Source organism: Miniopterus schreibersii (genome assembly GCF_964146895.1).
Source record: "Miniopterus schreibersii genome assembly, chromosome: 4".
Taxonomy (NCBI): Eukaryota; Metazoa; Chordata; class Mammalia; order Chiroptera; family Miniopteridae; genus Miniopterus; species Miniopterus schreibersii.
Window position 1 is genome coordinate 98,599,490 of NC_138105.1, and position 25,335 is coordinate 98,624,824.

The window sequence follows — 25,335 nt, forward strand, 5'->3', positions numbered from 1 at the left end:
TCTCGCCGCTTCCACGGTTGCTCTCCGTGGTGATTTTTCCGGTCTTGCTGGTATGAATCGGTCTCCTGTGCACACGCGGCCGGCGGCCACACCCTCGCCCTGCCAGCTGCCAAGGGAGCCTGGGTTTCTATTTACAGAGCCAGCTCTCCCTGTCCCGTCTCCTAAGGGGGAAAGATTTTTTTTTTTCTTTTTTTACTAGCCCCCCCTACATAAATGAGTTTTAAAACTTGTTGAATATGTTTTACTTTACAAAGGGTACAATTTCTGGCTTCAAAATATTTGTTCTAATTTGGAAGGTTCAGAAAATCAGAGGAAAAGACTGGCCGAGTGTGTGCGTGAAAAAAAAAAAAAAGTGGCCCTGGCTGGGTTGGCTCAGTGGGTAGAGCGTCGGCCCTCGGTGGACCGAAGGGTCCCGGGTGCGATCCCGGCCAAGGGCGTGCATCTTGGGTGCAGGCTCTGCCCCAACTGGGGCAAGAGCGAGAGGCAACCAGCTGATGTGTCTCTCTCACATCGATGGTCCTCTCTCTCCCTCTCTCTGCCTCTCTCTCTCTCTCCCTTCCACTCTTTCTGAAAAGCAATGGGAAAAATATCCTCAGGTGAAGATTAAAAAAAAAACAACCAGAAAGAAAAGTAGGTCTGTCTCCAGTTAAAAGGTGGGAAGGGAAGCAGAGGACAGGGTTAGGGGCACACACTTATTTTTATTTTTTAAATATCTTTATTGATTTCAGAGAGAGGAAAGGAGAGGGAGAGAGAGACAGAAACATCAGTGATGAGAGAGCCATTGATCGAGCCCACGACCCGGGCATGTGCCCTGACCGGGAATCGAACCCCGATCGCCTGGATCCTAGGTCGACGCTCAACCGCTGAGCCACGCCCGGCCGGGCAGGGGCACACACTTAAAGTTCACATAATTCACACCATCGCCATGAAAGGTGTCTTGAGGGTTTGCCGCCTTGCTTGGAAAACTCGTAACTGACCCGTAAAAGTGCAGGGACGAATTCGGGGCGTGGTGACAGTGCTGGGGCTGAGGGCCGGGGGCCCACTCAGACTCCCTGGCAGATGTTGCAGTTGGAGCGTTTGTCGTCTTAAAACCTGGAGACGAAACCTGTGCCGTACGGTGGATGCTGTACTCCTGTGCTCAACAGAATCGGTGACACGCAGGAGTTTTTCAGAACCCTCCCCGACTTGTGCCCTGCTGGCCCGTGGCTCCTGCGGGCTCCGGCGAGGCCCGAGCTGCAGTAACTCAGCGCCGAGCAGGACCCGTGTAATAAAACGCACACGGGGCCGCGGGAGGGGTGCCGAGATGATGACAGGGCTCCACCGCCTAATGTAAAGGAAAAGGAAACATCCTATTTGTGTCGGGCGTGGGGGGCGGGCCGGGTGCATGACCCTCCCATGAAAACCTGCGGGGCCCTGACTCACCGCCGCCCGGTTCACCGGTTTTGTTTTATGGGTCCTGCCCCTGTTTGAGTAAGACGCGGCCCCGCACTGGTTTTCGTCAGCTGTGGGTTCACCGTGTTGACTCAGCTGTTTCCACAGCAACCGTGTTGTCAGGAACACGGCTTAAAACTTCAGTTTCGACAAGGAAAGTGTTGCAACGCTGAAGTTTCGTGTGGAGGGAATGGAAATGGCTTCTGTTGCGTTTTACGTTTGTTTCAAGCCGTCCTTCCGCTTACATTCGTTATCTCCTACAGTTACTAACTTTCTGTACATTCATTAACCTCCTTTGTGGGGCCGAACGTGTTATCTTTGGAGCAGCTTTCCGGCTTCTGTGGGTAGTCAGCCAGCCAGACCTGAGGCTGCAGAGTTAATCAGTCACAGAGGGTTAGACAGAGGCCAGCGTCTCCCAGGTGCTTGTCCTGCCCGAGAAACGCAGCATCTCTGAGCTCCCCGGCACCCCCGCTCCAGCCACGTGCAGTCAGTCATGTATTTTGCCTCTCGATTTGGTTATGCTGGACATTTCCTATAAATAGAATCATACAATATGCGATTGTATGACATTTTTTCCATTGCTTTTCATAGAGTAGAGGGGGGGGGAGAAACATCGATGTGAGACAGACACATGGATGGGTTGCCTCCTGCGCGCACCCCGAGCGGGGCCGGTGATCTAGCCGGCAGCCGAGGTTCGCGCCCTTGGCCGGGATCAAACCTGGGACCCTTCAGCCTGACGCTCTAACCGCTGAGCCACACCGGCTAAGGATTATGTGATCTTTTGTGACTGGCTTCTTTCACTCAGTGTAATGGTTTCACGGTTCATTCATGCTGTAGGAACCGGTCACCAAGGACCGCGGTAAGAATCGGCAAACTCTTTCCAATTCATTTTGCTAAAGCATCGCCTTTCATCAGTCATACCTGAACTGCAGGTGTGAGCAAACTCGAACCAGGGAGCTGGCCCGCTCCTATCTGTATATAAAATGTGCCCGGACCACGGCCTTTTGCTCATGTCTGTCCGGGGCCGCGTTCAGCGGGATCGGCGCAGCCAAGGGGTTGTAGCAGGAGCCTGGCCCTAAGGCCTGAGCCGTTTCAGACCTGGCCCTTCCCAGCCCTCACCGTGGCGGTGGAGACCCTTAGTTACGCACAGTTGCTTAGATGGGAGGCCTGAGTGAGCCTGTGAGGGACTCGGTATCTTTTTTTCTCCCGAGGAAAGGCGGTTCCTTGCCGCCTGCTTGCCTGAGCGCTTGGGCTTAGGGACTTGAGCGCCAGCATCCAAGCACCACGGTGGTGCGAGAAGCCCGAGAGCTTGTCCTCCTGCCTTGTTGGGAGCAGTGAGCTAACAACAAAAAGCCAAAACCCAGGGGTCTGTAGTCAGGACCTGGCGGGTAAAATATTTTAATCCCCTGTGTTTGCTTGTTAAGTAATAAGTCGCATGAATAATAACTCACATGACTCAGGCCGTCGGGCGTGTACTTGTAATCACACACCTAAGTCTCTACCCCATGTCCCCAGTTCAGCTCAAAGAACTGCACTCATTTAAAAGAGGAAACTGGAATCTGTGCGGAACTCCCAGTTTTGTCCCTAAATCAAACACCATTTATTTTTAAAAACTTAGAAAATATTGCAAAGGTAGAGAGGAAAAACACACGGTCAGGGGGAAATGCTTTGGCAAAATAATTTAAAAGAAACTCTGAACCTGTTTTAGCATCTTTAAAGCGTAGAAAAATAAAGCTTGTTCTCGTTTATTCCTCAAGGAACAACGGGACTTTCTTCGGGAGTTGACAAGTTTGCTCTGAGGTCCTTGCAGCTCACCGTCGCCTAAATTTAGACTGTTATTTTGTACTCGTTTACTCCGCTATTACATTATTTCGAATCAGTTATTAAATCGTTTGGGCCAGTTTCTTAAATTGGGCACAAAACAGATTCTTTTTATCCCCTCACCACCGGGGAACATAGAAAAATCATAGGTTTTTTTTTGTTATTGACAGAATGTTTACAGGTCATGCAATTTAAAATACATATATTTATTACCGTTTTTGCCTTGTTGATACTCAAAATTCAACGTGACAGTCTTAGGTCTTAAAAATAAGAGCAGGGGGAAAAATTCTGAAATATTTTGAAAGGTGTGTTTTGAATTCACAAGAATGTTACAAATCTATTCCTAAGGTTTAGATAAAAGAATTCATACCAGAGTTGATGAGAGAGCCAAGCTGAGCCAGAGCAGTGATCATTGACCAGGATCCCTGATCTTTTTGTTGCAAGTTTGACTCGCTTTAGAGAGATTAATATCCATCCCACAAAAATAGAAAGCGTTGAACAGGGAGTTTAGTTCATTTGCTGAGCACAGCGCCTGCTGCGTGCCTGGCCCGTTCTGCGCACCTTACACATGCTAACTCCCGTCGTCATCGCCTTCGCCCTCTGGAGCACCTCCTATCATCTCCACTTTACCGGCGAGGACACGGGGTTCAGAGGGAGTGCGTAACTGCTGAGGTGCCCGGCTGGTTCATGGCTGGTTGATTTGACCCAGGCGGTCTGCCAGCCACTCTGCCTATCCGGCTGGTTTCATTGTGCATGTGTCCAGAGATGTGCTTTTTCTAACGTGCTTTCTCCTGAGGCCGGGGAGCTGGTCCTGCCCATTGTAGTTTAGCAGATAAAAGGCCGTGTTAAATAGCGAACCAGCATGTGGCCTAAAACAGACTCGGGGTGGATACGTCTGTATCGTGTGTTTCCTTCAGACATAATCAGGAGATGTTTAAGAAAAGCATCACTTCTCTCAGCTTTGTTTCCACTAGATGTGGAAACAAAGTACTATAATTAGTCAAAAGACCTGCGGACGTAAAAGCCCAGCTGTCCCATCAGGATTCCTCAGTGTTGCATTTAATGCCTCCTGACTGCGGCATGGAGCGTGGGGAATGGAACTTGCTACATTGTTGCCTATGGCTCGTTACACTGTGTCGCACTTGCCGGTTCTCTTAACTCTGCATTTTGAAGCGTGTGAAGAGCAGAGTATCTTGTTTAAACCCAATTTTCACAATTATTCAAATTGGTCTTTTTCTTCTTGAAAAGATAGCGTGTGTGCTCTCAACTCGAGGTGGGGAGGATGTAGGAGTCCCCCTCCCGCGCTCAGCCACGGCAAAGACCAGCTGGCCAGGGGTCCACAGCAACTGCACAGGCCGCAGGGAGGGCACCCAGGGGACCCTGCCTCACCACCGTCCGTGTTCACGAGAGCGACGCACGTCCTCTTACAGACTTGCAGTGTCCTGCTCTGTGTGTGGCACGGTGCTAGGCCTGGAAGTGCGTGGCAGGAGTAACACCGAGTTCTTTTTTTTTTTTTTTTTTAATATATCTTTATTGATTTCAGAGAGAGGAAGGGAGAGGGAGAGAGAGAAACATCAATGATGAGAGAGTCATTGATCGGCTGCCGCCCGCAACATGGGCATGTGCCCTGACCGGGAATTGAACCCTGATCGCCTGGATCCTAGGTCGATGCTCAGCCGCTGAGCCATGCCCGGCCGGGCTAAAACCACTGAGTTCTGACACACACAGAGGAGGACAAGGGGCTTTAAAACATGCCAGGAAAGGGTGACTCAGGTCTGATGCACGGGAAACCCCAAAGGGAGGCGGCCCCTGTGCCAGGTTGACGAAGGAAGACAACTAAGTGAAAGGGAGATGGGCGTAGATAAAATCCCGACGTGCGTGAGGCCCGGCTTGATAGGCCTTCCCAAGCACGTGGTGATGTCATAGCGGAGGGCGGCGGCCTTGGTTGGGATCAGGTGGATTTTTTGTGAGTGCCAGTGAGGTTCTGAAAGTCTGGGGGGCGTGAATGCATTTCCACTGGTGCTCCACATCATCGGCCACTAGGGAAATGCAAATTGTAACCACAGTGAGATAGCACTTCACCCCCAACAGAGTGACATCATTTTTTTTAAAAATATGTTTTTATTGATTTTAGAGAGAAAGGAAGGGAGAGGGAGAGAGAAAGAGAGAAACGTCGATGAGAGAGAAGCATGGATCGGCTGCCTCCTGCACGGCCCCTCCTGGGGATGGAGCCCGCAACCTGGGCATGTGCCCAGATCGGGAATCGAACTGTGATCTCCTGGTGCATGGGGGCGACGCTCAACCACTGAGCCACACCGACCAGGCCAGGGTGACATAATTAAAGAGACCGCCAATAACAAGTGTCGGCGAAGATAAATCAGAACCCTCGCGTGTTGCGGGCAGGAACGTGAGGCGGAGCAGCTGCCTTGGAGAAGAGCCTGCCGGTTCCTCAGGGCTGAAGCAGAGTCACCACGTGACCCAGCAGTGTCATTTCTTAGATACTGCTCCCGAGGTGGGACGCCTGCGCCACTCAGAATCTTAGCCGCACCATTCACGGCGGCCAAAACATGGAAACAGCCCCCGCGTCCAGCAGCTGATGAATGGATACACCACATATATCCACACAGGGGAATGTTATTCAGTAATAAAAAATGAAGCACTCATACACCCTACAGCACGCCTAGTGAAAGCAGCCAGATCGAGAGGGTCACTTCTATGAAATTTCCACGGTCAGCAGGTCCTTAGGAGGCAGGCAGCCGATGGGTGGGTGCCGGGGGCTGGGGGCAGGGAGAGGGTGGGGCCTGGCTGCTTAGCGGGGGCAGGTTTTCCTCTTCAGGCGGGGAGATGTTTTTTGAACAGGATGGTGGCGATGGTTGTACAACATTGTGACTGTGCTAAATATCACCGGCGGTAAATTACGTGATGTGTTTTCTATCACCAAAGAAAAAAGAACCAACAAAAAAAATGTGTGTGCCGCTTCTGAGAAGTCCCCGGTGTGGGGTGTCTTAGTTAATTCACACTAAATATAAGAGAGATTGTAACGATTTGGAGGCTGTTGACACGCACTTCCCGGCCCCTAGGAAGGCAGGCGGCCCGGCAGGGCTGTTACTGACGTCCAGCCGTGACCGCAGTCTTCTCGGCGGTGCACCGAGGAGAACCTGGAAACCTGAATTGGAACCGGGCTGTCGGAAACCAGACAGCCGGCGCTGTGCTTTGCAGCACGTCCCTCCCGGGCGCCTTGCGACCGCGGCGTGACCCCGCGGAGAGCCGTCGGCCCGGCGCAGTGCGGGCCACGCAGCAAAGGGGTTTGTTGGCATTGCTGGAAGTGCGGAGTTCAGGAGTCTGGTTTAATTCTCGCGGCTGTCCTCCGAGCGGGGCGTGACCCGTCGGCCGTGTCTGCCGCGGGGACGTTCCAGAGGGGAGGTGGCGGCCGCTGTAACGGGCGCGCCCGCCCTGCCCTGCCCTGCCCTGCCCGGCAAAACTTGGTGAGGACGTGAGGGCCAGAGACACTCTAGGATGAGCTTACATGTGTTTGTTGATCGACTAAACGAGTGTATCCGATGAGGGGTTGGGCTCTTCCGTTCCCACTCTGTGGACCAGGTTTCCCTGGGCGCTCTTGCAGCCACGGCTGTCGTCTGCAGCGTTAACAGACTTGGTCGGGCCTTAGCCGGGTGGCTCGTTTGGTTAGAGCGTCGTCCTGATACGCCAAGGTTTCGGGTTCGATCCCCCGTCAGGGAGCAACCGGTGAATGCATCAGTAAGTGGAACAACACATCGGTGTTTCTCTGTCTCCCTCTCTGCCTCTCCTTCTCCCTTCCTCTCTCTCTAAAATTAAATAAGACTTGGTCCCTACCTTCAAGATGCCCGCGCCGTAGAGAGGGATACGACGGAGATGTACACACACGGGGCTCACCCAGGACCGGGACAAGAGGAAGAGGAGGGCACACCCGCGCGCGGGCCCGGGCGGAGGGCGGCAGTGGCCGCGGGGCCCCGATGGCCCGCGGGGCGGGCGCAGAGGATGGCGGCCTCTGGTGGCAGGGCGGCGCCGTTCTTGGTGCCTGGGATTGGGGCTCACGGAGGGACCGTGGGAGGTACTGCGACAGGTTAAAATGGGAGCCGCGTACTTCCAGGCGCCGGGCCGCAGGTTCTGTGTGCACGTCTCGTTTCAAATAAGAATTCGTATTATTAGGACCGAGAGAGGTTGTGCGTTATTAAAGCTGACTAATATTTTAGGAGCATGGGTTCACGGATAAAATAAAAATTACAAGGTGACTGCAGAGGGAAATTACATGGCAAGCTCTTTACAGCTAAGGCCGGTACTCGGAGCGCAGAGCGAGCCTGTTCCCGTGGCCGCCGTGTCCTCGAGTGCGGAGACGCTGGGGGGGGGGGCGTGCGACTCGGGTATTTATAGCTCCGGCCGCGGCCGCGTCAGCAGCTCCCGTTGTTGTAACAACCGAAGTGTGAGACTCACTGAGAGCTCTTTCCCCTGCGTAGATACAGGATTAAATATCTTAATCTCGCCTCACTTTTACTCTCTACCGGATCCTGCCCAGCTCCCCATTTCATGTAAATATTTTAAAGCAGCTTATGAGTCTTTAAGAAGTTTAGAACAAGACTTTCATTTTATAATGAGTATGAAAATATACTTCATTTTTTTTAAAAAATTACCTTTACTTAAAAAAAATGAACCTCATAAACAGTTTCTGTCTTTATTTTTTTTAAATATTTGTTTTTTGCATAATTAAAACCTATGACTATATAAAACTTTTTGGGCACTGCTTTTTTTTTAATCGTCACCCAAGGATATTTTTTCCGTTGCTTTTCAGAGAGAGAGAGAGAGAGAGTCATCGATGTGAGAGGGACACGTTGATTGGTTGCCTCTCGCACCTGGCGGTCAGGCCTGCAACCCAGGTATGTGCCTTTGACCGGGAATCGAACCCGAGACCCTTCAGTGCCCTGGCTGATGTCCTACTACTGAGCCACACTGTCCAAGGCTTGACCTACGTTTTCAAAGGTTCTGCTGGAAACAGAGCGACTGGTGGGGAGGCGGCTGATCCAGGCCGGGTGGGAGGGACGGCGGCTGGGCTGGGCCGGGCCGGAAGGGGCAGGCGGCCGAGTCGGGTGGGGAGGGGGGGCTGTGGCGCTGGGCCGGCGGCTTGGCTTCCAGACGCGCTGGGTTTGGGGTCCCTGTTCGACCGAGTGGAAACGCCGACGAGGCAGCTGGGAACCCGAGCCCGGAGCTCATTGTGTGACCGGGTAGCTCTATATCCCTGTGAACAGGACGGGCCCTGTGTCGCCTGCCCAGCGACGATGATACTGAACACTCCTGCCCTGTGGCTTCCCTCAGCCCCGAACCAACAATTACTGAGGATCACGGTGGTCAGATGCTCCACTTCTGGGCTCTCGGGACTCTCAGCATCCTGGGAGGGGCTCGTGATGGACAGGTGTCCCGGGGGGGGCAGGGTGGAAACGGGACCGGAGGCCTCCTGCACCCAGCCTTCTCCTCGCGCCCCTTGTCCAGCGTGAGTTGTGTGGGAGGCAGCGGGTTCCCTGCCATCTGAAATGGATAATCCTGTTTTCGTGCCTCCCTGGTTCCTTTAGTGTCTCAGGACGTCAGGTTCACCCAGCCAGGTAGCCGTCGAGCAGTCCGTTTGACCTGGAGTTAGTTCCTCGCTGTGTCCTGGGGCCGGACAGGTGGGCCGGGGGCTGGTCTTCAGGGGCCTGGGGAGTCAGCCCCACGCTCCAGCCCTCGGCCAGTGTGTTCCTGCCTCTGCGATAGCACCCAGCCCCCCAGAGGCAGCCTGGGCCACTGTCCCACAGCACTAACAGAGTGTCCCGGCCGATGCTGAGGGGACGTTCCCTGTCCTGGAACCCTCGGGTGCTGGGCGCTGTTCCACCCTTGGGTGCCCGGCAGAGAAAAATCTAATTCCTGTTCCACAAGATTTCTCTTCACACGTGTGAATCAGGGTGCAGGCTTGGGCCCTGGCCAGTGGGGCTAAGTGGTTAGCACGTCGGCTCGTGAACCGGAGGGTCTCCAGTTCAGTTCCCCGTCAAGGGCGCGTACCTGGGTTGGAGGTTCGATCCCGGGCCCAGGTGGGGCACACGTGGGAGGCAGCCAGTTGTGCGTCTCTCACATTGATGTTTCTCTCCCTTCCGCGTTCTCTGGAAGATCAATGGAGAGGATGTTCCTCAGGTGAGGACTGACCCCCCCCAAAAAAACCCAAAAATAACTGAGATGGTTTTACTCAGTAATATTGAACTGAAACCATCTCTCAGCGCCTTCTCTGCCTGGGCATCAGCCAAATCTTTGTGATGCTGGTTCCCATTTCAACATTTTTAAATATCTTTTTAAAATTTCGGATGTAGCGTTTTTTTTTAATATGTTTTTATCGATTTCAGAGAGAGGAAGGGAGATCAATGATGAGAGAGTCATTGATCGGCTGCCTCCTGCAACCCCCTGCTAGGGTTCGAGCCCTCAACCCGGACATGTGCCCTGACCAGGAATTGAACCCCGATCTCCTGGATCCTAGGTCGACACTCAGCTGCTGAGCCCCCCCAGACGGACGGGTGTAGCATTTTTTTACGCATGAATGGCAGTGCCTCCAGTGAATTGGTGATGCCATAAGGAATAACTAGGTGTCGGTTTCATTTGTTATTGAGGATACACCTGCTTTCATTTTCGCTCGTATCAAAATGGTTGCATTTTAGCCTGAATCTACTGATCAATGAGAAGAGACGATGAATAATTAATATTAACTTGCCTCACTTGATAGAATAGCTTGTGGGAAACTCTCAATCTTTTTAACGCTGTATTTTACATTCGGGTGGACATAAAACAATCCCTTGTAATCTATATATGGATGTAAAATGGATCAGTTATCTCTGTGTGATGTATAATGGATCAGCTTGAATAAATGGGCATTGTCCTTTTTGCTAAAATAAAAGCACATTAGCCCGGCCAGTGTAGCTCAGCGGTTGCCATTGTCCTGTGAACCAGGAGGTTGCGGTTCGATTCCCGGTCAGGGCACGTGCCCACCTGTGGGCCTGATCCCCAGCAGGGGGCGCTCAGGAGGCAGCCGATCAATGACTCTCATCATTGATGTTTCTCTCCCTCTCTCTGAAATCAATACAAGCTTTTTTTTTTTTTTTCTTTTTTTTAAGTAATACAGTAAAATCCGACTTGGGAAATACATGTTCTTTGATGCAAATCCTGTGCTTTCACTTGACGGTGCTAGTGTACAGCAGGGCAGGCAAAATTAGTTTAATTGCTAATCAAAAATGAAATGGTTAAGAAACATTGGGTTCTCTCTCTGGGTCGATTTGTCGATCTCCGTGACAGAAAATCATCCCTGAGCCCCACCCTCCCTGCTCCGTGGCATGACCGTTAGTTACGGTTTTCAGAGAAGACCTGCTACGACGTGTCCCCTCGCGTTTTGAAAGACTAGATCTCTGAAACCCTAGGCTCGCGTTAGCTCTCTGCCTTGCTGAAAATACTTGATCTTAAAACGTCCAGAATATTGTATTTTCAAAGCATTTCTCACATACACGTTAATAATTCATTCATATGTCAGTTGTACCGGGTGTGTTGGTTTCCACGCATTCTTCCCTCAAACCGTAAGTCATCCCCTTTTCTCAAAAAAAAAAAAAAATTTTGATTTCAGAGAGAGGGAGAGAGAAACATCGATCGGCTGCCTCCTGCACGCCCCCTGCTGGGGATCCAGCCCGAAACCTGGGCATGTGCCCTGACCGGGAATCGAACGGAGACCTCCTGGTACGTGGACGGCGCTCGACCAACTGGGCAGCGCTGGCTGGGCTCATCCCCTCTTAAAAATGTGTGTTGCCTTCTCGAGCGACCTTCTTACGTCGCTTTCCTTTTACCGCCAACCTTCCTATGTAAGGGGTTCGTCCCGGCTTTCTCCTTCCTGCACCATCACCCCCCCCCACCTCCTGCCAGCGATCGGGAAGCTGGAAGGAGCCTAACACTGAGCCTTCTGTGTGTCTTGCTCTTGGCAGGCTCCCCTTGTTGGGACGCTCGATTCTCTCAGCTCGGGCTGCCAGGCGTCCAGCACTGAGCCCACACAGCCGGGTATTGTAGCTTCTTGTTTGGCAAAATGAAAAATTTGTAAACAAAAATGTCCCTTGTTGTTTTTGGGTTTTTTTTCTTTTTAAATTATCTTGTTTGTGGTTCAGGATCCTCTGAGACCTGACCTCTTATGTTCACAAACCTTGGCTCACTGAAAGCTGCCAGGAATTCGCTCCTGAAAACTCTGAGCCGGAAACAGCTCCGTGTGGAGGCCAGTCCTGCCCGCGGGGCGCGCTCTGCCAGGGCTCTGGGTCACCGGGGGTGGACGCTGGGCGCCCACGCCCCAGAGGCTGGTCACAGAAGCCTCTCCCTTCATCCGAAAGTCGTTTCAGTGGGGGAGGAGGGTGGCGAGGTGACGGCCGGGCTCTCGGGGTCAACAAAAGTAATTTTCCTGTAGGAATTTCTACAATAACTATCGTATTTATTATAGAAATGAAATCCAGTGCTGCAGGCGCCACCGTCGGATGGGTCTTGTCCTGTCGCTGTCCTTTATGTCCTTTCTCTCTGCAGTTACCCTTTCATTTGTTCATTCGTTCAGTATACTTGTTCATTGGCCAGACGTTGAAGGCCTGTTGTCCGCCACATGGGCACACAGGTAACTGAGAGTCAGGTCGAGCTCTTGTCCGCCTGTGGCGTCCCCCAGGCAGGGGGCTGGTTCCTAATGACTGCAGGTCTCAGATGACACCTGCAATGTTTGTTTTTGTTGTTAACAGACTATTTTTTTGGAGCAGTCGTAGGTTTATAGAAAACTGAGCAGATCTCACGCGGAGTTCCCACGCTCTCCTCTCTCCCCTCTCAGTTTCCCGTTGGTAACATCTTGCACTGGTGTGTTACATTTGTTGCAAATGAGGGACCAGTGTTGATACATGATCAACTAAGACCCATAGTTTACATTGGGGTTTACACTCTGAGTAGTGTGAGTTGTGACACATGTTTAATGACACATATCTACCATTATAGTATCCGCACCCCACTCCCCCCACCCTTGGCAACTACTGATCTTTTTTTTTACTGTCTCTAGTTTTGCCTTTTCTAGAATAATATCACTTAGTTGGAATTACAGAATATGTAGCCTTTTCAGACTGGCTTCTTTCACTAAGCAATGTACACTTTCGCTTCCTCCATGTCTTTTTGTGGCTTAATAGTTTCTTTTTTTATCCCTGACTAATATTCAGTTGTACAGATGGATGTGCCACAGTTTGGTCACCCATTCATTTTGGTTGCTTCCGGTTTTGGGCAGTGTGAATAAAGCTGCTGTAAACATTCATATACAGGTTTTTTCTGCGGACATAAGATTTCAGGTGAAAATGGTGAGACCGTTTACCTTCGTGAGAAACTGCCAGGCGGCCTTGCGAAGCGGCCGCACCATCTTGCATGCCCAGCAGCAGCGGGCGGGAGTGCCCGTTGCCCCACGCCCTCACCAGCACTTGGTGGTGTCTGTTCTCTGGATTTTAGCCATCCTGATAGGCGAGCCGAGGCATCTCGTCGTTTTCATTTCCGGTTCCCGCTGGCATCTTTTCATGTGCTTATCGTCCGTGGTGTATCGTTTTTGGCGAGATGCCTGTTCAGATCTTTTGTTCTTTGTTAACTGAGTCGCTCGCCTTCTCACTGCTGAGTTTTAAGAGTTCTGTGTCTATTTCGGATGCAAGTCCTTTGCCAGATGTGTGTTGTACATATTTCCCCCGGTCTGTGACTCGCCTGCCATACACCTTATTCCGTTCTTTCCCTTCCAGCCTCTCTGGATCCCTGTGTGTAAGGTTATAGTTGGCTATTGTTGTTTCTTTAACCCTAACGGTAAACTGGGGTACACCGTGATCAGAGGCAGAATGACAGTGTCCGCACAGGACAGCAGCTGGCACCGTGTCTGTAGCTGGGTAAGTCCGAAGCCCGGCTCCGCAGGACCGTTCGGGGCGCTCACCTGTTACTTGGCATTGTCGCTCCCGGCGCCGTGTCCCTGGGCGTGCCAGCGCGGGCCAGGGCGGAGCGCCTCCGTGGCGCCCAGGCCCAGGCCTTAGATAGCCACCGGGAGCCGCTCTTAGACGCTGGCCACGCCTTTCGGGCGAGGTCCCGTGTCCGTGACGTGACGGCCTTTCTGCAGTGACGCTTGGGTCCGGTCTGCGTTGATCCGCGCGGTGTAACTTGCGGCCGGGCGGCTTCCGCCCTGGCGTTCCCTTGGCCGGCGCCCCGGGAGTGATGAGGAGTCGTTGCCCTGTGCTCTCCTGAGATGATGAACATTCTGATCACTCCTTATCAGATGTAGACGGAGGAGACTGTGCCTGTGTCCACACGTGCTCGGTGCTGGCAGGGCCCGTTGGCCGCCTCCATTTGGTTCCTCTAAATTCATGCTGTGAACGGATGAAGATGATCGAGCTGAAGACATACTACTAGTCCAAAGACTGGCCTGTGTTTCAGATGGAAACTGTGTTTATACCAATTTATTTTTTTTTTTTAATTATTAGAGACAGACATCGATTTGTTGTTCCACGTATTTGTGCCTTCATTCGTTGATTTTGTCTGTGCCTTGACCGGGGATCTAACCCTCAACCTTGGTGCATCGGGGTGACGCTCTAACCGACTGAGCTGCCTGGCCAGGGCCTAGACCAATATTTTCATATTTTTTTAAACTTTAAGCCCATACTGCCTATTGTCTAAATACGTACTTTATTTTTAGACGGTATTGTTCAAAATGCTGGACATATTTGTTCATAGTTCCTAAAATTAGCTATTATTTATATGAATTTTAGGGGGAAAATTGGTGGTAGACACTGGTTTTATGTCAAGTTCGTGATTTTTAAATAGGTAGGTACTTAAATTCCTGTCCTATTGCCATTTAAGAACGTAATTTATTCAGAGTCGCACGACTGTACTTGCTGTGAGTTTCCTCCCAAAATGTTGACTCGGAACCTAAAAGGGCAAACGAACGGGGAAGGTGGGTCGGTGCCCACGGAGCTGACGCTTCGGGGCCGACACGCTCGCTCCCGCCTGGGGATGTGTTTCGTCCCTTCCGCCTGAATCTGGGCTGTGCTTTCTCTACTCCACCCTCTTTATTAAAAAAATATTTTTTTTCTTAAATGTAGTTTATGAAAAAGGAGGTTATGGGACTAAGAGCCAACAAACGTGCGCGATACCACATTTCAGACGTAAAATAACACGTGGCTCAGAGTGAACCTCTGCAGCTTAGACATAACGGCGGTGTTCACGTTCCGTCTCAGGATACGCTTTTGGCCGCCGGCAGGACCACAGGAAAGGTGTTTTCTATTCCTCTTTACGACCCAGGACTCCGTGGCTGGCATTTGAGTCCCGGAGCTGAGCCTCGAGGGCAGGTGTTCCCCGCCCGCCCGCCTGTGGCGTGAATGGGCTTTTCCCTGGGCCTTGGGGCCCTTGCGCCCAGCTGCCCCGGGGAGGCGCCTGGCGGGAGCGCTGAGGGCGCTGGGGGTGCCGAGGCGTGCGGGGAGCGGCCCCCAGGCCAGGGCGCCGGGGCCAGCAGCGCCCACAGGAGCACGTGCCGTGGTCTTGGCCGCGTGCTCCTCCGACACGCATTCCATCGGGTCGTGGGAGTGAAGCCCGTGAGGGCGGGAAAGGAGGCGAGGGGACGGGGTGGGGCTCCTTAGACCAGCGAGGCTGCAGAGCGTTTGCTGTCGGCTGCGTCCCTCTGCGTCCGCCCCACGGTGGGGACTCGGTGGGGACTCGCCGGGTCGGTCAGCGTCCGAGCCTCAGGGACTGGCGCCCGCGGGCCCTGAGGGCGGCGGTGGGCTGCGCTCTCCTGGTTTACTTTCCCTCGCCTCTCCACAAAGCCCGCGCCCCGGCTCTTCCCCCTCACGTGTCCGGTTTTGTCCTCAGGCCACGTTCTCGTGGAGATTTCCAGCACCCACCAGAAACTGGACGAGAGTTTTAAGGAAAACGTATGTGAATTCTTTTTTTCTATTTCCGCAGAATGTATTTTAAATTTTATGTTGCTTAACGTCTCTAATCTGGTCTGGGGTTTTTATTTCCTTTCCTTCACAGTTCAAAACGTTTCATAAAGAGATTATACAGGAGCTGGAGAAGAAGACGGAACTGGACGTAAAATACATGAACGTGAGTCCTCGGTCCTCCCCACCTCCGTGGCGGCGGCGGGTGGGCGCGGGCGCGGGGACCGGGCTCTCAGGAGGCCGCCCTTGCCGGGCCTCCGAGCCCGAGAGCCGCGCTGCTGGCTCCGCGGCAGCAGATCCGATGGAGCCTGTGTCCAGGGCGCGCGGATGCCCAGGACGCACAGGGCGGGGCCCTCGGGCTGAGTGGGCTCGTTGCTGCCCCCCCTCGGGATCTTGTTGGAAAGCATAGAAAAGGTACTGCGGGGAGCCCTGCTGCCCCTGGAGAGCCTTGCTCTCCGAGCGCCCACGTGCTGGTGGCTCACAGCCGCTCTGGGACGGGAGGGGTTCCTGGGAGAACCGTCTGGGGCTCCAGGTCTCAAGTCGGAGCCCGCTGACGCCTGGTGTGGTCAGGTCCAGCATTTTCTCCTTCCCTCTGGCACACAGGGCCCTTTCCATGCCCCTGACTGCCACCCAGAGTCCCCTTCTCACCAAGACTCCAGGTGGCAGTGAGCTGTGCAGTGTGAGTGGGCGTGTGCAGGGCCACGGCCAGGGGAGGGGTGTGAGTGGGCGTGTGCAGGGCCACGGCCAGGGGAGGGGTGTGAGTGGGCGTGTGCAGGGCCACGGCCAGGGGAGGGGTGTGAGTGGGCGTGTGCAGGACCACAGCTGAGGGGGTGTGAGTGAGCATGTGCAGGACCACGGCTGGGGGAGAGCATGTGAGTGGGCATGTGCAGGACCACGGCCAGGGGAGGGGTGTGAGTGAGCATGTGCAGGACCACGGCTGGGGGAGAGCATGTGAGTGGGCATGTGCAGGACCACGGCTGGGGGAGAGCATGTGAGTGGGCGTGTGCAGGACCACGGCTGGGGAGGGCGTGTGAGTGGGCGTGTGCAGGACCACGGCTGGGGAGGGCGTGTGAGTGGGCGTGTGCAGGGCCACGGCTGAGGGGGTGTGAGTGGGCGTGTGCAGGACCACGGCGGGGGGAGGGGGTGTGAGTGGGCGTGTGCAGGACCACGGCGGGGGGAGGGGGTGTGAGTGGGCGTGTGCAGGACCACGGCGGGGGGAGGGGGTGTGAGTGGGCGTGTGCAGGACCACGGCTGGGGGAGGGGGTGTGAGTGGGCGTGTGCAGGACCACGGCCGGGGAGGCGGTGTGAGTGGGCGTGTGCAGGACCACGGCTGGGGGAGGGGGTGTGAGTGGGCGTGTGCAGGACCACGGCCGGGGAGGCGGTGTGAGTGGGCGTGTGCAGGACCACGGCTGGGGAGGGCGTGTGAGTGGGCGTGTGCAGGACCACAGCTGGGGGAGGGGGTGTGAGTGGGCGTGTGCAGGACCACGGCTGGGGGAGGGGGTGTGAGTGGGCGTGTGCGGGGTTGGGGGGGTGTGAAGTAAGGGGCAGGCCAGCCACGCCCCGTGGGAACGTTAGCAGAAGAGCTGCCTGCGGGTGTGCTTGCTGCTGCCGTGAGGTAAGTGCCACGTTTACCTTGCAGGCCACCCTGAAACGGTACCAGACAGAGCACAGGAATAAGCTCGATTCCCTGGAGAAGTCTCAGGCCGAGCTGAAGAAGATTCGACGGAAAAGCCAAGGCGGGCGGAATGCCCTCAAGTACGAGCACAGGGAGATGGAGGTGAGCTCCCGGCGCCTGGGTGCGGGTGGCCTTGCAGCGTCGGGGAGGCTGCCCCTCGGTCAGCCCCCCACTTCGTCCACTCCCTGCCGAGCTGCCTTTCAAGTTAGAAATCGGCCCTTGGACGTGGCGTGAGCGCCGCAGACTCTCCCGGGGTTAAGGATGATTAGCCAGTGGCCTTTAATAACGGCGTTCGCTCCTCGGGGTCCGTAAGCATTGTTACCCCGTTTTACTGGGGGGGGGGTCAGGTTCAGTCGTATGCTTGGCAGTTGGAACTGGGGGGTTGAGCTCAAACTTTCTGGTTCCAGAGCCCGTGGCTTCCCGGTCGACCCGGCTCCTATCCCCAGAGTACAAAGCGATGCTTTGTGCCAACGGCCCCAGGAATGTAGGGCCTCGGGCAGCTCCCGCGTGAGTCAGGCCTTAATGAGGCCGGCGTCTGCTCGGGTCGGGTGGCGACTCCGTCATTTTGTCTGACCTCCGTCTGCGCTGAGCACTCAGTCCGTGATCCAAACAAACGGCGTGTGCAGATGGCAGAAGATACAGGTGGGGCCGCGCGGCTGCTCGATCGCGGTGTCGTTCCTGTGTAACCGTTACCTACTGTCTTAGTACCTAGAGACCGTGACCTCCCGCCAGAGCGAGATCCAGAGGTTCATCGCCGAGGGCTGCAAAGAAGCGCTGCTGGAGGAGAAGAGGCGCTTCTGCTTCCTGGTGGACAAGCACTGCGGCTTCGCGGGCCGCGTGCAGCACTACCACCTGCAGGTGGGCGCGTGTGCCTGGGTGCCCTCCAAGCGCTTCCCTCCCCGCCCGCCCCACGGAAAGCCATGGGGCCCGTCTCGCCAACGAGAGGGTTTCATACAAATAGTTTCGGGCCCACTTGACTGTGTAAACTGTCAGGCATGCAGATGAAACGGTCAGCTGCCAGCTTACTGTATTGAGTCGGTGCGGTGATACGTGCGTGTTTACAGTCATTCGTGACGTGGTGTTCGGGGACTGAGAAACGGCACGTCGCTCTTCCGTGTCTCACCCGTGAGCCAGCTCGTCTCGGGCTCTCGGGGCAGCATCTTCGGCCTCAGAGCCGCTGAGCGAGTCCCCAGGCCCAGGCCCACTGCACCTGGGGTCTGAGATGCTCACCTTGAGGTCCACGTCTATGTGTCACTGGAAGCTGTATCCAGGCCGCTGACCCTGTTCGCAGCCTCAGGGCAGGTGGCCGGAGCGGCTTGTCGTTCCTCAGGGCGGTGGGGGCGGCGATCTCATCAGCTTCGCTGCCCGACTCCGGCGGGTGCAGTTGTGAGCTTATGTCCCCGAAAATCATTACAAGACGTGTGAAATCTCCCTTCCTCTTTTTTTTTTTTTTTTTTTTTAAATTGTGACTTCTGTTGGGCCTGGGTAAGCGTCCAAAAGCAGCATCGATTGGTGTCAGTCATTCGTAGTAATTTGGAGAGGCCTGCGTGATATGAGACGCTGTGGAAGAGCCTGGAAGTCAGGCGGCTTCCCTTTTTTTTTTCTGGTGGGTGAAAAAAAACCAAAACACCTTGGCCTTTTATGTACGCGTAGGTCATACGTTACATATTCTGTAAAGTTTCTGCAACTCTAAGGACTATTTTGCCACCCAATCTAAATAGCGAAGACAGAAACTTCTTACAGGAAGGAGCCGCTGTCTTAGGAGCTCACGCCTGTGAACTTGCCCCTGTTCTGGTTCCAGCTGCGTCGGTTTCCATGGCGAGGTGTCCTGCTGGGGCAGGGTCCTGGGCTGGGGGGGTCAGAAGCGACCGTGGAGCGCTCTTCCTTGGCAGCGCCCTGCTGGCGATGGGGCACGCCCGATGTCACGAGGCCACCTGGCCGAGTCTCTGAGAGCTCTGGTCGCCGGCAGCCTCTCTTACACTTAACCTTGGGCCCCAACTAGACTTCTTAGAGGGACACAGACCAACCCTGCTGCTTTCTGTAGGCGAGTCTCTCATTCTGAACATCCTTGTGGGCCGTCTCCACCCCAGCTGAGGCCCCCAGTCCTTCCAGCCGCTCTTGGGTGAAGCGGGCCTTGCAGTCAGTATATCGGGGTCACAGTCAGGACAGAGGTGGTTTTGGGGGGACTGGGCTTCTCCCTCTCTTAGGATGCCCATCAGCACCTCCAGCCCACACCCGATAAACAGACTCCAAGTACAAACCGTGTGGTTGCAATGAAAACAGCTTCAGGAAAGTCCCCGGCTTCCCTTTTTCCAGTCCGATGGCTGCCCTGGAAAAGAGAGTTCGCCGAAAGGCTTTTGGGGAGCCTCCAGTCGTGAGAAGCAGAGCCAGGCCCACGGGGGCCCGGGACAGATGCCTCTGTCGCTGTGGCCGTGGGACTCACTCTGCATCTCTGCTCCACAGCCCAGCTCCGCCGTCCGCCAGCCCCAGGAGGCCGAGTGTCCCCTCGGCTCCGTCTCTGACTGCAGAGCCCCCCGCACTTTGACTCGCCTCCCTGACTCGTGAACCCGTCTCCCCTGGGCTCCGAGTCCACGCGGGTCCTGCGCCCGCCTGGGAGGTGTGTTCCGCAGGAGCGCAGGGAGAAGGCGCGGTTGGATTTGTTGGGCCGCAGGGAAACACGAGTAGGGAGTGCTCGGCCCTTCCCTTTTGGTCCTTGAGCTCGTTCTGAGCCATTTTCAGTCCTTGTGTCGGCCCGAAGCTCCGCATTCCCGCGGAGGGAGAGAATAAGCTCTGTTAGCACAGCCGCCTGCGCGTCCTCAGCGGGGAGGACGCAGATCCGCGCGGGCGCCCGGGCTGCTCCCCGAGCCCGGCTCAGGCCCCCCTGCCCCTGGTGCGAAGCCGGAGCCTGTCTGGCGAGAACGTATCGGTGATGTTGTCGGATGTCATTTTTGTCAGCTCTTCAAACACTACGCACCTGATTCAGTTTCGTTTCCCTTGGATTTACAGTCTGCAGAGTTACTGAATTCCAAGCTGCCTCGGTGGCAGAAAACCTGTGGTGACGCCACCAAAGTCCCGGAGGAAATCATCAACATGATCGAAGAAATAAAGACCCCAGTGTCCACCCCGACGTCCTGGACGCCTCAGCCCTCACCCATGGTCGAGAGGAGCAGCATGGTAGGAACCGGTCACCTCTGAGATTTCAGTTGTGTGTTAACTTTTTAAAAAATGTGTTTTTATTGATTTTAAGAGAGGGAGGGAGAGGGAGAGCGCGAGGGAATCATCAGTGATGAGAGTCATTGGTCAGCTGGCCCTGCACGCCCCCGGCTGGAGAGGGAGCCTGCAGCCCGGGCACGTGCCCTGACCGGGAGTCGAACCGGTGGCCTTTTGGTGCACAGACACCACCCGACCAACTGAGCCACACCGGCCAGGGCAAAATCATCCAGGCCCGGGGGGCGGGGAGGTAGGTGGGGCATCCATAACACAGACTGGCCAGGAAATAACTGTCGAAGCTACGTATTGGGTCCGTGGAGATGCACGGGGCTGTTCTCCCTACTCTTGCACCTGTCTGAAATTTTCCTAAAATAAAAAGGTTTTGTTTTTCATATCTCCCTCTGCCCTCAAAACAACAACAAAACCGTAGCAACAGTAGATGGGCTCGTTAAAAGAATGGAACCTCTTGGAAAATTAAGCCCCAAACGCTTCCAAAACATGGCACAAAACCAGAAAGGGGACGATCCTAATGCTAGAACCAGCTGGGACGTGGGAGGTCCACTCCGCCGCCGGCCCGGCATCACCTCCGGGTGTCTCATGCGCACCTCCATTCCGCTTGTCCAGACCCGGCAGCTGACTGTTTACTCTCAGCCTGTTGCCCACAGTCTGCCCCGTCCCGTAAATGGCAGCTTCTCCCTTCCGGGAGCTCAGACACGAGACCACGATCCTCCCCGCCCCCCCCCCCCCCCCCCCCCCCCCCCCCCCCCCCCGGCCACTGTCCCTGCCTGGCCGCCCCTGTGTTTCCGTCTTAGCACGTCCCAGTCCCGCCCCTCGGCCCTGCACCGCCCTGACTGCGCCCCTGCGGCCGCGACCTCAGCCGCCTTCTGCCGGGTCCCACGCGGCAGCCAGGGGACCCCGGACGAGCGGAAATGACCAAAAACCTCGACAGACTGCAGAATGTTAGGAATAAAGAACATTCTGAAAACCTCCAGGGAGGGGAAAATAGATCACTCGCAAGAGAAACCTTCGGCCCGGCCGGCGTGGCTCAGCGGCTGAGCGTCGACCTGGGATCCAGGCGGTCGGGGTTCGATTCCCGGTCAGGGCACAGGCCCGGGTTGCGGGCTCGATCAGTGACTCTCTCATCATTGATGTTTCTGTCTCTCTCTCTCCCTTTCCTTTCCTCTCTTTGAAATCAATAAAGATATATTTTAAAAAAACAAAACAAAAACAAAGGGAAAACTCTGTTAGCAAAACAAGGTTTCAGAAACGAGTGGAGCCGCGCACTCGGGGTTCTGTGGGAAAGTTGTCTCAGAGTAGAATCCTCTGGCCCACGATCCGCAGACACGGAAAGTAGATCAGGGGGCGAGAGGGTATGGGGAGGAATGGCTTTGGTTTTGTTTTGTTTTTAAAGATAACTGCATGTTGTTTGTTTGTTTTTAAAGACAAAAAAATTTAAAAATGATATTCTTGAAATAATTCAAAATGGGCATTGCCTACCACTAAGAGCTGGGAAAAATTGGAATTTGGAGCATGCAGTACGAACCGCCCTGGGAACCTGATTCCATTGCTCTGATACACTGATATTAAACCACCAAAGGTTTTTCTGCAGGCTGGGAAGGACTACGACACCCTCTCCAAGCACTCTCTGAAGGTGCCCCCGGCTCCCTCGGCCAGGGCCAACACCAGCCCTTTGATTGACATGTTCGACAACCCAGAGACCGTGGCGCAGAATTCAGGTAAGGTATAAATACCTCTCTTGGTCTTTAAAAGAGGCATTTGGGATAAATGTATCATGAGGTAGAGAGGAATGAGCTCGCGCATGGCACACGTCCGGCGCTGGGGACCTCACACCTCAGGCAGACACAGCCTGGGTTTGGGATAAAACCAGGAGACGCTTTATACGCGACAAATACTAATTCTTTATGCCGATTGGTGTTTTCAAGAGCAGATATTCTACTGAAAGGCGTTGCTTTTGAAATAGGATGCAACGTATTTCAACAGATTGGGACCGGTGGTTGTTTGCAGACGTTGCAGGGGCTTTGGGTAGACTCGGCTCTGCCCACAGTGGAGCCTTTGGCACCCAGGACCCTGGAGACTGTCGAGGCCGGGAGCCCCGGGTCCGCCTGGGTGTCTCGGGCCCCTGGCTGTGAGAGTCGTGGCGATCGCGCCGTGTGCTAGAGAGACGCCGGGCAGGCCTTTTCAGAATGGCAATGGGGAGATGATAGTCTGGGGTCATTTGCCTCTGAAGGAAGGACTGCAGATTATATACCATATGAAGTTAAAATAGGTGATGCCGTGTGCACCCCGGCCATTCACGTGAGCCTTTGGTCCTCGGGTGAGAGTGAACTGAAGTTGCTGGTGGGTGCAGCGCCGCCGAGGATCGGAGGGCGGCCTGGTGAGGGGTCGTGGCCCTTACGCTGTAATTAGGCTGCGGGAGTAAAGCAGAGAGCGCTTAGGTTGCTTCGAATACTAGGCCGGCGACACTGGACTGGAAAAAATATCTTAAAAAAAAATCTCCGTCCCAGTTTCTTTTTGGAGTGGCGAGTGTCAGGCTGTATGTGAATGGGGACGCGCAGTGCCCGCCGCCCGCAGCTGGCTCCTGGCTCTGCCACGCGCCTCCTCGGCAGCTGTGACACTTTGAGCGCGCAGACCGGTCCCTCGGGGGGCTCGGTAGCCGCGCTCGTCCCCACGGCAGCATTTCCAGTTCCCCCTTTCCCAAGCCCAGGTCGCGGGCAGGTGGGTTGAGTCGAGGCCGGTGGTTCGCGTTGAGGGAGCGGGGGAAGGAAGACGCGCCCGTCGGACGGCGGGCGGCCGCTTCCGAGAGCCGCCCCGACAGGCGGTGGTGAGGCACCCCGGCCGCTCCCCTCGGCCTGCGAGGGGGTGCCCTGGGAGAGCCCCGGCCGGGCTGTGCCGGATGCGGCCTGACCCGTTCCTGGAAAAGCCGTCACCGCCGTGTCACCTCCCGCAGCGACTGCAGATGACCCCAGCCTGCAGCGGTCGGTGTCTGTGGCCACGGGACTGAACATGATGAAGAAGCAGAGGGTGAAGACCATCTTCCCCCACACGGCTGGCGCCAACCCCACGCTGCTCAGCTTCGCACAGGGCGACGTCATCACGCTGCTCGTCGCCGAGGAGAAGGACGGCTGGCTTTACGGCGAACACGACGCCTCCAAAAAGTACGTCTCCGGGCGGGGCGTCCGCGGGGCCGGGGCTCCCGTGAGCGGCGGGTCGTCCGGGACACACTGTCTTTGAGCCGACGTTGGGTCAGGTTAGTTGCAGGTCCGGCCTGGTTGGCTGGAGGTGTTCTGTCCCAGCCGCTTTCTGCACGGCATGTGCCTGTGTGGGTAAACCTGGCGGCGAACAGATCGCTGGGTCACGTGAAGTCACCTCTGAAAGTAGGTGGAAGTGTTCTCGGGTTTTTGGTTTTTTGTTTTTTAATATATCTTTATTGATTTGAGAGAGAGGAAAGGAGAGGGAGAGAGACAGAAACATCAATGATGAGAGAGTCATTGATCGAGCCCGCAACCTGGGCATGTGCCCTGACCGGGAATCGAACCGCGATCGCCTGGATCCCAGGTGGATACTCAGCCACTGAGCCACGCCCGGCCGGGCAGTATTCTCATTTTTTAAAAAGCGTGACTTTGGGTTTCTCGAGCACGTCAGATGTGCTCTGGGACTTAGCACATTAGTTTAGACGCCAGCTTCATCCATATCACCCTGAGAAGCGCACGAGCCTCGCTGCGAGTAGGTGAAATTGCTTTTCTATGTTGCTGACCCGTCTATTAAATAAAACCAATACGGGGGGAGGTAAAAAGGGAACCCAAATGAAACGAACACCGAATGCCACACACACGTTGCGTAACGTGCTGAAACGTCCTCGGTGTGTTCGCTGTCCGCCCGTCCACCGCGGGCACCGTGACCCGGGTCTCTCTCTCCCTCCGCACCTGCAGGAGGGGCTGGTTCCCGTCCTCCTACACGAAGCTGCTGGAAGAAAATGGGAAGGAGACAGTGAGTGTGCCCTCGCCAAGGTAGGGATGACCGCGCTCACGGTGCCGGGCAGTTCGGGCGTGTCCCATGTCTGTCTGATCTGTGGGAAACCCCAGGTCGCGGGGACCGAGTGGGCGATTGCTGCTCCACACTCACGTCCTAGGGAGTTTCCGCGTCCACAGGCTTTACTGATGGTCTGGGTGACGATTCACAGCCCAGGCCGCCAGCCCTCTGGGACTCCTCCCAGCGTCCCCACCACCCACGGGGGCTGTGTCCCAGGCCCACCTTTCCCTCGATGGTGCTGAGCCGCCTGCAGCACTGGGGGACACGTGTCTGCCACGCCCTCCTGACCGGGCCCACTGTTTATTTTCCTTGCACCTCAGCAGCATCCCTCTCAGTGTCCTCACGGGCCACTCCTCCGCCCTCTGTTTTTTGTTGTTGTTGTTTGGGGGGGGGGGGTAACCTTTATCGGACGAAAGGGAACTTTAGTTCCCTGCAAGGAGTGGGTCCCGCTGGCCGAATTTAAATGCTGACGGAATTTAAGTGCCGTCTTTTAAAGGTTAATGCTTTTATTGATTTGAGAGAGAGGAAGGGAGAGAAACATCAGTGATGAGAGTCATTGATCGGCTGCCTCCTGCGCGCCCCCTGCTGGGGACCGAGCCCGCCCCCGGGCCTGTGCCCCGACTGAGCCACGCCGGCCGAGCGTTCTGCCCACTGATTGAACACAGGGTGCTCCTGGGACCCCTCCCAAGTCCTTTTACCTTTACTTCCCGGGCCACCTCGTCGACTGCCACGGTTTGAATCACATCAGTGGGCTTCCCCTGGTACCTCTATCCCAATAACCCCTAAATCCGCCCTCCGATCTGGGTAATGATGATGATATTGCGTGTGTGTGGTGACCCCCGCCTCCCGCGCCCGTTTTTGCGATTAGCCTGTCGTAGCCCTGATCCTGGCACCCTCGGGGCCTGGGACGCGGCGGCAAGGTCTTCCCTGACCGTGTTCTCTCGCCCGGGCCGTTAGCCCGGCCCCCATCAGGAGCATGAGCACGGTGGACCTGTCGGAGAGGAGCTGCACTGCCGTTCCCATCCCGCCGCCCGACTACCTGGACTGCCTGGCGACGAAAGCGGCTGCCGACAAGAGAGCCGACGTCTCCAAACCTCCTTCCACCTTTAAACCCCCGGCGTCCGGACCGGACACCGCGTCTCCTGTGAGTAGAGC

General features: G+C 55.3%; 1 protein-coding gene across 1 annotated transcript in view; it reads left to right on the forward strand.

The window, feature by feature from the left end:
• The window catches only part of BAIAP2L1 (BAR/IMD domain containing adaptor protein 2 like 1), a 65,564-nt gene that overhangs the window by 32,546 nt on the left and 7,683 nt on the right, over window positions 1–25,335 (forward strand). Inside the window, exons 4-12 of the mRNA XM_081137286.1 lie at window positions 15,175–15,236; window positions 15,340–15,411; window positions 16,885–17,022; window positions 17,626–17,778; window positions 19,927–20,094; window positions 21,740–21,866; window positions 23,099–23,306; window positions 24,081–24,158; window positions 25,138–25,324. Of these exons, the coding sequence (XP_080993412.1) occupies window positions 15,175–15,236; window positions 15,340–15,411; window positions 16,885–17,022; window positions 17,626–17,778; window positions 19,927–20,094; window positions 21,740–21,866; window positions 23,099–23,306; window positions 24,081–24,158; window positions 25,138–25,324 (1,193 nt within the window). The remainder of the gene's footprint in view (window positions 1–15,174; window positions 15,237–15,339; window positions 15,412–16,884; window positions 17,023–17,625; window positions 17,779–19,926; window positions 20,095–21,739; window positions 21,867–23,098; window positions 23,307–24,080; window positions 24,159–25,137; window positions 25,325–25,335) is intronic.